The following is an 11,976-nucleotide window of genomic DNA, read 5'->3' on the forward strand; positions in this document are numbered from 1 at the left end:
TGGTTAATTTGCTGGGTTGGATTTGTAAAATAGAGAGTGGAAATTCTCATTGAAAACCCCCTGCATCTCTTATTAAAAGCATAAATTTAGATGTCAGGATTGTGGCTTTATTTTTGCAGGAATTCAGGATTAACACTTAGTGGACTCAGGAATTAATGATAAAATTTTCAGGATTCGATAAAAATAATGCTTTTTTATAGGGGGGGGGGGGGGGGTTATTCTGGATATAGATTTTAATATTAGGAATTCTGGATGACACCCCTCATACCTTCTTACTTTAATATGCATGTTTATTATATGATAAGAAATATACACACATTACTTGAAATCATGTATGTGTAATTTAAATACTCTTAACCAGCTGGATGTGTATTTAATACATACATATATTTATATTCAAAATTATGTCATAATTTCTTGATTATATATTTCCAATGCAATCAACATGATCAATAACAAGTACATTTTTGGCATTGATATACAACTAAACTCTAAACTTGATACATAGCTTAGACTTGGCATGCATAATTGACACATCAACATATTTTAATCTTTACATCTTCATACTGACTTTTAGCAGTTACATTTCCTCTTCCGAATAAAATGAAATGAAAAACATAAACACATGTCATAAACTTGGACTGACAAAAGTCTCCATCAACGAATCTGTTTTGTGACATCATTTGCAGGACATTGTATTGATATAAACTTGTAATTATATTTACGCTTCGGTTAACCGCTCAACTGCAAGAAATGCACTTCACTGTAAATTTAATATGTAACATTGTTCTGATGATCCCTTTCCATAGCAGTGGCAGATCTAGAAATTTTCATAAGTGGGGGCCCACTCCCTGCCTAAGAGGGGGCCCGCTCCCGTTGCCCTTTAGTGATTCTCTTTATTCTCTCAACCAAATTTTTTTCTCAAAAGGGCCCCCCCCCTCCCCCTGTCCCCTTAAATCTGCCTCTGTATAGGTGAATGTGGACCATTAAAACTATTACTATGCGGTAAAAATATCTGAGTGTTGTTGTCTTTTGTGATACATTTTCTTTTATATCAAGACAACTGTGAATACCCAGCTGTATCCACTGGTTTTTTCCCTACCACACAATCACCTCTTCAGGTGTTGGTTCACTTGATAGAATTACTTTTTAAAAAAAGTATAAAGATGAAGATGAAACAAAATTTCGTTGTGACTTAAATCAGTTGATATTTATTTGTAACACAAATGTAAAATTTGGATTTTTTTTCATTTCCAGCTCAGCCAGGTTACGGACAACCTCAACAAGGATATGGACAGCCTCAACCAGGATACGGACAACCTCAACAAGGATATGGAGGACAACAGCAACAAGGACACACCACAGTAGTTGTAGGACAGCCCACCACCACAGTTTTGGTCCAACAGTTCCGTGAAGCTCCATGTAATACAGCATGCCCACATTGTCGTGCACAAGTTATTACAGCCACCCAGTATGAGACTGGTACCTTTGCCTGGATCATATGTCTAGTTTTGTGTATTGTTGGGTAGGTGCACAGTTTCTTTAATCATAAACATGTGAGTTAAGAAGTTAAAAGCCCTTGATCCTCTTTTAATTCTAATGCTCCATTGAATTAATTCTTTGATTGACCTAGCAATATGATGGTATATGGTAGTCTGACAAATAGAATCACATTACAGACTAGTAGACAGATCATATATAGAATATTTTATGCACTTTACGTACAGAAATTTTTGTGTTCACTTATGATTGCACTTGTTATACAAAAGACAAAAATGTGAGATAACTAATTCCAACTTAAGAAAATACTTTACATAATGAAAATAACCCCTGTGCAAAAAAGTTCATGTTTAGAGTTGTTAATTTATTTTGTACAATATTTTCATGACAATCATGACCTATTTACTGACCTTAAGATGTCTGTTTTGATATTACTGCGGTTGATTTTGTGTTTGTTTCTGTCACTGAACTTTATGTATATTCTTCATATTTTTACACTAGATATAGTTGTATCTACTTATATCCTTAGATTTTTAGTGTAGATTCTTTCCCAACCCTTTTTAGGTTGAAGTGCCAAAGAAATTAATGTTTCGGATAAAAGCAAAGTTCTTAGTGCACATTTATAGATTTCTTGCCCATTCATTCTAAACAAAAAATCACAAATTAAAAATCACAATAAAATGATGAATGTGCATGTTTTAACTAATTCATTTTAAACTAAATACAGTGATTATAAAGAAAATAACCTTACAGAATTTTTTTCAACAGGTCCTTATAACTCAAACTCCAAATTGTCAAGTTTTTAATGCGTAAAATTTTAAAACTGCTGATTCAGTCATCATGGTCATACTCAACTTATACCAAATTTCAAATATTTAAAATCAACATTTTGTGTTTGAATGAATGAAATTAACCATAAGATGTACTATAAACTAATTTTGGTGGTTGGTGTTTAAAACCGAGATAATAGATTTACTAATATGCACGTTCGTGGTATTTTGTGGTGGATGTCCTGATTTTTGGTCAAGCTTAAAACAGCATGTGCTACAGTTTATAGTGCTTGTTGGTAGGTAGTATTATAATATATCTTTATAAGAATTTAGATTGATAGAAAAATCACATATGTAGGGATAAAACTATTGAAATTATATTTTATAAAATGGACAATGTCTACAAAATCTCATTTAAAACAGGAATAGTCTACCAAACCACATATAAAGGAGAATGGTCTACAAATAATATAAAAGGAGAGAAGGGTCTACCAGATCACATGTATGGGGGAAAAATGTCTAGTGAATTATATAAAATTATATAAAGGGAAATGATGTATCAAATGAAATATTTAAAGTTAGTTATTTAAAAGATAAATATAAAATATTTTACATATTTATTTAAACTGACGTTGGAAAAGAGGACATAAAGTGAAACTCCAAGAGAAATGATTTTTTTGAAACTTTTGAAACTTTATTTAATGTGCTAAAATAAATGTTTATCAATAAATACTAAATCAGTAATACACTTTAATAATAACGTCAAGGTTATATTGCATTAATAAAAAAATTAACTGACACATTTTAAATTTGATAAATTGATGTAAAAATAAGTTTGAAATTTTATGCATTATGTATTCTTTGCTTTCTTGAATCAATTTATATATTTTATAATATTCTTCATACAAATATTATTATTCTTTTATTCATTCAGTAATCAGTATCTATCCATATATATTTATATGTATATTACTTTATTCATGCACACTATAGTCTTACTGTTTTATCTTTTATGTTAACTCAATTAATGCAACTTATAAGCAATTACAATTTATTTTTTTTGGTGGGGGGAGGGGGAACGTTTAAGTATAACCTATTTTAGTGGCAGAACGTAGATTATATTTAGCGAAAAAGTTAAATTATCCTTGCCCATTTTAGAAGCAGAAATTTATTCATGATTCATGATAGAAAAATAAATTTTGATAGTAGTTTATTATACCCCACGCAACGAAGTTGCGGAGGGTATAATGTTTTTGACCCGTCCGTCCGTCCGTCAGTCCGTCCGTCCTTCAGTCCGTCCGTCCGTCCGTCAGTCCGTCAGTCCTGTTTCTTGTCATCGCAACTCCTCTCAAACCACACAACAGAATTTCACGAAACCTTTTCAGATAATAAGGACATGCTATGTAGTTGTGCATATCGACGGGAAATTGCGATTCAATTTTTTTTCTAGGAGTTACGCCCCTTTGAACTTATTTACTTTAATGTACTACTGCAACAGTTTGTCATCGAAACTCCTCTCAAACCACACTACAGAATTTCACGAAACCTTTTCAGATAATTAGGACAAACTATGTAGTTGTGCATATCGACGGGAAATTGCGATTCAATTTTTTTTCTAGGAGTTACGCCCCTTTGAACTTATTTCCTTTAATGTACTACTGCAACAGTTTGTCATCGCAACTCCTCTCAAACCACACAACAGAATTTCACAAAACCTTTTCAGATAATAAGGACATACTATGTAGTTGTGCATATCGACGGGAAATTGCGATTCAATTTTTTTTCTAGGAGTTACGCCCCTTTGAACTTATTTACTTTAATGTATTACTGCAACAGTTTGTCATCGCAACTCCTCTCAAACCACACAACAGAATTTCACGAAACCTTTTCAGATAATAAGGACATACTATGTAGTTGTGCATATCGACGGGAAATTGCGATTCAATTTTTTTTCTAGGAGTTACGCCCCTTTGAACTTATTTCCTTTAATGTACTACTGCAACAGTTTGTCATCGCAACTCCTCTCAAACCACACAACAGAATTTCATGAAACTTTGTAGATAATAAGGACATACTATGTAGATGTGCATATCAACAGGAAATTACGGTTCAATTTTTTTTCTAGGAGTTATGCCCCTTTGAACTTATTTGCCTCAATGTACTTCTGCAACAGTTTGTCATCTCAACTCCTCTGAAAACACACAACAGAATTTCATGAAATTTTGAAGATAATAAGGACATACTATGTATATTGACAGGAAATTATTATTCAATATTTTTTCTTATACAATTTTTTTTTCTTATACTTATTTAATTTCTCCAATGACAATGTGGGGACGTGGGGTATGTGAGCGTGCTCACTAAGGTTCTTTAATTTTTTACTACAATGTCTAGTGCCTTGATACCTTGTATCCCTTTATTGCAGAAATGATATGTGGGGTAACTTCTGTCAAACATCAATATATAAAGAGAAATGTTGTTAAAATAACATTTGAGACAATTGATAATTCACTTTTATGAGGTCAACAGCTAGTAAGCATAAGTTCACATAAACAATGTCAAGATAGATGTCATTATATCAAGGTCATATAACTGAGAATGATTTATTGTTAATGTTTTGTAATCATGTCGTTTCATACAAATATTGCATTATTACTTGAATGTTATTGCATGCATGCGCTTAACTAGTACACATGTTTGTTTCGGGGCCTGCTGAAGCACACCTCCAGGTGTGGGATTTTCTAACTGTGTTGAAGACCCATTAGTGGCCTTCAGCTGTTATTTGCTCTTCGGTCTTGTTGTTGTCTCTTTGACATATTCCAATATACATTTCTTTGTGTTAAAGTAAAACTTGTTTAACTCCACCGCTTAATCGGTTTATACCAGAATTATGTGTTCTCCATTGTTATTTGTATTGGCTGTATGATTCATCAGAGAAGTTGGGTGTAGGTGGTTAGTGTAGTATGATGAGAAGTATTTTGAAATTATATCCTTTTCATTTATTGTTTACCTGTAGGTCAGTTTTCAATGTTATTATCACTCAACTTCATTCTATTTCCTTGTCTCTGGTCCAAAGTCTTCCTCATAATAATAATACTTGATACTGTATTGGTCTGAGAGTATTGTTGTTTCAATATTTTGTTAGAATTTCCCTGTCAGCCTATCAAAATGACTAACAATTATTCACTGACTGACCTAAGGGGGGGGGGGGGGGGGGGGGGGGCCACTACAGTCATGCTTCAGTGATTCCCTATATAATCAACCAAATTTTTTCTACAAAAGGGGAGTGACACCTGGATCCGCCTATAGAATTAACCCTGGTCAAATAAAGTAGTCTTAAGCACATTACATTAGCATTTTCAGCATCTTTATTTTTTTTATTAAATGCTTGAAATAAACTTTAATTACAAATAAATAATTCTTTTTCAGATGTTGGCCATGTTGTCTGATCCCATTCTGTGTTGATGGCTGTAAAGATGTAACCCACTCCTGTCCAAATTGTAAACAGGTCATCAGTCGTTGGAACAGAATGTAAAAACAAAGGATGTAGTCTGCAGTTACAGGAAGTGGATAAGTGGAAATGGTTAAAGTAACGATTTCAGTAGACATCAAAATATAATCTTATCTGTCATCATGTGATTTTCCAATATGCAAATTAATTTTGGTATATTTTAGATCTTTTGTCTCTGTTCTTTTCCAGTCTTAAAGTATAACAAATAGAATATCATTATACATTTGTGACCATTTACACTCTAAGTAATTGATTTAGAATTTTGTTCAAATTTTATAAAGTTCAATCGTAGAAAATAAATTTGTATCTACATTCCAACATGTTGAAGGAGTGATCAACAAGATTTTCACCATTAGGCACTAAATTAACTAATTTAATTAGTGCATCTAATTTTAGAAAAGATCTGTTCGAAAATCGGGCATTGAAATTACTTTAATTTCTTATTTAGAAAAGATCTGTTTGATTACAGGCATTGAAATTACTTTAATTTTTAAAAGGTTGTGTTACTATAAATGATAAGGTCATAATATTGTATACAAATATACATTTAAGAGTTTATTTTATAGCAGGCATAAAGGCAAATTGTTTATAAATCTGTACATGGACAATCATGAATACACATTGAATTTATAGGCATAAGGTTGGAAATTTAAAAAATTGAAACGGACAGTATCTCTGCATTGTGTATTTACATGTGCTTCTGCAATCAACAATCTGTCTTTATGACTGCTGATATATTATTGTTACAATCATACATTGTAATAAGAGAGCACAAGCTCCTATATCTTGCCTTGCATTTATTTTATCTGTAAAAAATAGGTTGGTTCTTTAACAACTTTATATAAATTTAGATTTTGTTTTTTTTCTCTTAAATTGAAAATCTTTAAAAGATATTTAATTAACAGATTGAAGAATGTGTTATGCATATCTATTTTATTTGTTTTAACTCATTAATTTTATTATTCTTTTGTGATTAATTTTTAGCTATACTGCCTATTTCTATAAGTTTAATTTTCATTGTGTAGTTATAGGAAGATGAAAATTGGATGATTTTCTGCGCAAAATTTCAATTTATTAAAAATTTATGAAATAAAAAAAAAAGTTCAGTTCTCAGTATTTTATAGAAAAACCTTGCCATAGATTGAAATTGACTTTTATCCTTTCAACCATGAATCATAAGTTTTATCTATACAAGTTCAGTCTTGATGAATTTCATCAATATTTTAATTTGTTAAGTTTACAGAAACAATGCATTGCATCATTACGGAAATACTATTAAAGAAAAAACAATTCGTTTAGATGGTTGATATGCAGTGGATGGGTAGTCTTGGTTTGAATATTTTTTACCAATGAGAATACCAAAGTTACTCAAACATTTGTTTGCTCGTTTGAAGGTGGGATTGAGAAAGAACATCATCCCGCAGCAATTTTTTTCTGTACAAATTTTCTGTGTAATAGTCGCTTAACATTACATCAAACTTCAGTCAGTAAAATCACACTAAAAGTTGTTATATTTTATTACACGTATACATATATTTTACATATATCTGTTTTCATTTGTATTTAATCTGTCAGTAAGGACTTTACATGTTTATTTTGTCTTAATTTTTTTTCTAGAAGCATTTTTATTTCTGACAAAAATTTTTATTTTATGTAGGTTTAAAAATCAAATTTTAAAACATTTTAAGATTGAATTTCCTGTATTTTATCTGAAGTTTTCTATTTTAAGAAGATTGTTCATATTTTATTTGAAAAAAATGTTTCAAAATGATGAATTTGTTAAAATTTCAAGAATTTAAATGTTAAACTATTTAATGGTTTGAAAGGTCCACAATATTGTTTTTGAAACAATTGATTTACATAAATAACATGTTTTGATGTATGTTACTATAATATAGATGTTTTAAGTAGTTGTATTCTTTGTAAAGAAGATTTGTTTATCATTTTCATCATTAAAAATTAAAAATACTATTTTTTTTGTTGTCTTTTAAATGACTCTAGAAGAATTCACTTATTACTTCCATAAAACTTGGGACCTAGGTAGTCGAGTGATTAAGAAGTTGAACTACCGTTTAACAAGCCTATTAACACTGAGGTTTTTAGGGTGCATTAGATTCCAATCTTATTTGATAAGGATTGTCAGTTTTAGGGTGCATTAAACTCCAATCTTATTTGATAAGGATTGTCAGTTTTAGGGTGCATTAGACTCCAATCTTATTTGATAAGGATTGTCAGTTTTAGGGTGCATTAGACTCCAATCTTATTTGATAAGGATTGTCAGTTTTCCTACCAATGGCTGGTGGTTCTGTCCAGACATTTTGGTTTCTTCAACCAATAAAAACTGACTGGCACAATTGTGCAGAAAGTAGCATCGAACACTAATCAATGTATCTTTTATAAGGTATTTGTTTGGATTATTATACCCCTGCTTTTAAAAGTGGGGGTATACTGTTTTACCTCAGTCTGTCAGTCCATTCCATGAATATTTTTCATCGCATCATTCTCAGGAACTTCATTGTCAGGATTTCTGAAATTTAATGTCATGGTTTATATTCCAGTTAGCTATACTGTGTAATGCGTTATCAGATTCATCACTCAACAATTTCCTGTTTACCAAATACCGAACACTTGCATCATTTTCCACAAAGGTAGCCAATTTGAAAATTTGAAGAGTGCCGATGAAGACAACTCTCGATCCAAGTCGTAATTTGTAAAAGTAAACCATTATAGTACTTCAACATAGAGCCTTGACTCACACCAAACAGCAAGCTATAAAGGGCCCCACATAATTACTACTATAAAACCATTAAAACAAGAAAACCAGAGGTCTAATCTATATAAAACTAGAGCTTGTGTCGCTCACCTAGGTCTATGTGCATATTATATAAGGACACAGATGGATTCATGACAATTGTGTTTTGGTGATGGTGATGTCTTTGTAGATCATACTTTACTGAACATTCTTGATGCTTACAATTATCTCTATAATGAACTTGGCCCATTAGTTTCAGTGGAAATTATTTTGTAACAATTTACAAAATTTATGAAAATTGATTAGACAGGGCAATAACTCCTTAAGGGGTCAATTGACCATTTTGGTCATTTTGACTTATTTGTAGGTCTTACTTTGCTGTATATTATTGCTGTTTACAGTTTATCTCTATCTATAATAATATTCAAGATAATAACCAAAAGCTGAAATTTTTTCTTTAAATTATCAGTTCAGGGGCAGCAACCCAACAACGGGTTGCCTGAATGGTCTGAAAATTTAAGGGCAGATAGATCTTGACCTAATGAACAATTTTGTTTTGAACGATAAGTTCGAAATGCTTTGGGTTTAGATAAATGAGCCAAAAACTGCATTTTACCCTATACTATTATTAGCCATGTCAGCCATCTTGGTTTATGGGCGGGGTCATCAGACACAATTTTTAAACTACATACCTTAATGATGATTTAATTTTTAAACTACAAACCCTAATGATGATTGTTTACAACATTGGTTAAATTCATCTTAGTAGTTTCAGAGAAGATTTTTGTAAAAGGCAACAAAAAGGAGTAGGTTCAGCAAGACCCCAGTTTGGCCCCAAAATATAGCAGTTTTGCAAAATTGTGAAAATGTAATCTTTTAGCTATTTATTGGAAAGTAGAATGCTTCTGCTACACAAATATGGGCTGTTTTTGACAATACAATGCACATATATCGGGTACTAACATCATTAATTCATGCTAAATTACTGAAATCTTCACAATTTTAGCATTTTAGTTAAATCTTAAATGAAAGTGGCCGCAATCGTGTTCATTCATGATATTGAAACGTTATTTGCATTTGATGATAATACATAACATATATAAAGGTTGAAAATGAACATGGTTGCCGCCACTTTCATTTTTGACAAACACCATCTGTAAAATGACGATTTTTTGCATATTTGATAGATTTTTCATATTTTAGCTTGAATCGGAGGGTTTTTAATGACTTAAAATTTCACATCAACTAATTGAATCAATTGAAATAGACGTTTAAGTCTTTTAAAGTGTCGAAAATCTTTCGTTAGATGAACTTGAAATTTGAGGCCAAAATTGGCCCTTACCGGACCTACTCCTTTACCAACTATTAACGGGCAATTACTCCTTAAGGTGTCAACTGACCATTTTGGTCATGTTGACTTATTTGTAGAACTTACTTTGCTGAACATTATTGCTGTTTACAGTTTATCTATAATAATATTCAAGATAATAACCAAATACTGCAAAATTTCCTTAAAATTACTAATTCAGGGCAGAAACCTAACAATGGGTTGTCTGATTCATCTGAAAATTTCAGGGTAGATAGATCTTGACCTGATAAACATTTTACCCCTGTCAGATTTGCTCTAAATGCTTTGGTTTCAGAGATATAAGCCAAAATCTACATTTTACCCCTATGTTCTATTTTTAGCCATGGTGGCCATTTTGGTTGGTTGGTTGGCCGGGTCACCAGACACATTTTTATGCCCCACCTACGATAGTTGAGGGGCATTATGTTTTCTGGTCTGTGGGTCCGTTTGTTCGTATGCTCCACCTACGATAGTAGAGTGGTCTGTGGGTCCGTTTGTTCGTTCCGCTTCAGGTTAAAGATTTTGGTCAAGGAAATTTTTGATGAAGTTGAAGTCCAATCAACTTGAAACTTAGTACACATGTTCCCTATGATATGATCTTTCTAATTTTAATGCCAAATTAGATTTTTTACCCCAATTTCACGGTCCACTGAACATAGAAAATGATAGTGCAAGTGGGGCATCCGTGTACTTGGGACACATTCTTGTTTAAACTAGATACCCTAATGATGATTGTGGCCAAGTTTGGTTAAATTTGGCCCAGTAGTTTCAGATTAGAAGATTTGTGTAAAAGTTTATGGACGACTGACGCCAAGTGATGAGAAAAGCTCACTTGGACTTTTGGGCCAGGTGTGCTTAAAAACCAAGAAACACTTATAAACCACATCAACAAATGTCAACACTGAAAATCAGGTTCATGACTTTGGACAGGTGCAAACAAATGCAGCCAGTTTAAACTTTTTAATAGGTACCAACCTTCACCCTTACATGAAACAATAGTGTAACATCCCAAAATAGAAAGACACACTATAAAATATAAATTGAAATGGCTTAAATCGATCAAAAGACACATTAACACAAACAAATGAATATACACTGAACAAGTATATTTGATCTATAAGACAATGTAAATACAAAATCAATAAAATAAGGGGTGATATGTTAAACACTTTCACAAAAACAACCATAACCTTGAACAAAATGTTGCCAAATATAGTAATGTACACAGGTTAATTGCTGTTTGTTTTGTACATAAATCAAGTTGTTGCAATTGTTTTGTTCATTTGTTTGTTTTGTACATTAATCAGGCCATTGGTCATCTCATTTGATTGTTTTATTTGCTTTATTGGGGCTTTTAAAATAGCTTGCTATATGGAATAGGTTTTCTCATTGTTGAAAATCCTACATCAACCTGTCATTGCTAACATCCATGCCATTTCGTATCTGGTGGATAGTTGTCTTATAGGCAATCAATACAACATCATTTCCAATTTTTGGCACAGTCAGTGATATTTTTCTATAAACTAAGATCAAGTTTGATATGGTTTAAATAATGTTTCCTTATGACTTCATATAAAGCCATAAGATAAGCAGAAAAGTTTCAGAACTTGAAAAAGGAAAAAGTAGATGTGATATGATTGCCAATGACACAATCATCATTCAAAGTACAAATGATGCGGATTAAGGAACTAAAGGATGTACTTAGGTGAGGTTTTGGAATTTGTGTTAAATGTTCGGACTCCTTGGTGTTTTTCCATACAATACAATGTAAAATATTTTGCCCCATAACACCAAGGATTTTTATAGTACTATACAAATCCTTGATAACACCCATTTATTTTTTCATATAAGACATAATAGCTCATGAAAGGTCATTTACCAAAATTTTAAAAGATTCTTGATTTTTTTCTTTTGTTTTGAGACCCAAATAATACCAATGCAAATTTAAGGTAAAATTCCAAGTCAGCCTTTTCCTGCCATATTTTAAATCTCAAATATCTCGAAAAGGAGGTCCATGACCTATCAATATTTTTAGCTTATCTTTATCCTTAATTGATGCTCTACCAGCTTAAAGTATCAAATTTAATTTCTTAAT

At 31.8% G+C, this 11,976-nt stretch overlaps 1 protein-coding gene across 9 annotated transcripts in view; it reads left to right on the forward strand.

The window, feature by feature from the left end:
• Window positions 1-11,976, forward strand: part of LOC143045110 (lipopolysaccharide-induced tumor necrosis factor-alpha factor homolog) — a 41,170-nt gene that overhangs the window by 26,558 nt on the left and 2,636 nt on the right. For 4 of the 9 annotated variants that reach the window (XM_076217430.1, XM_076217423.1, XM_076217426.1 and 1 more), the window contains 2 exons: window positions 1,258-1,525; window positions 5,700-7,749. In XM_076217430.1, the coding sequence (XP_076073545.1) occupies window positions 1,258-1,525; window positions 5,700-5,805 (374 nt within the window). In that variant the 3' untranslated portion in view covers window positions 5,806-7,749. Of the gene's footprint in view, window positions 1-1,257; window positions 1,557-5,699; window positions 7,750-11,976 lie in introns of those variants that run through there. The other 5 variants (XM_076217429.1, XM_076217422.1, XM_076217424.1 and 2 more) reach the window with 2 other exon arrangements.

Source organism: Mytilus galloprovincialis, chromosome 9 (assembly GCF_965363235.1).
Source record: "Mytilus galloprovincialis chromosome 9, xbMytGall1.hap1.1, whole genome shotgun sequence".
In the NCBI taxonomy this organism is placed as follows: Eukaryota; Metazoa; Mollusca; class Bivalvia; order Mytilida; family Mytilidae; genus Mytilus; species Mytilus galloprovincialis.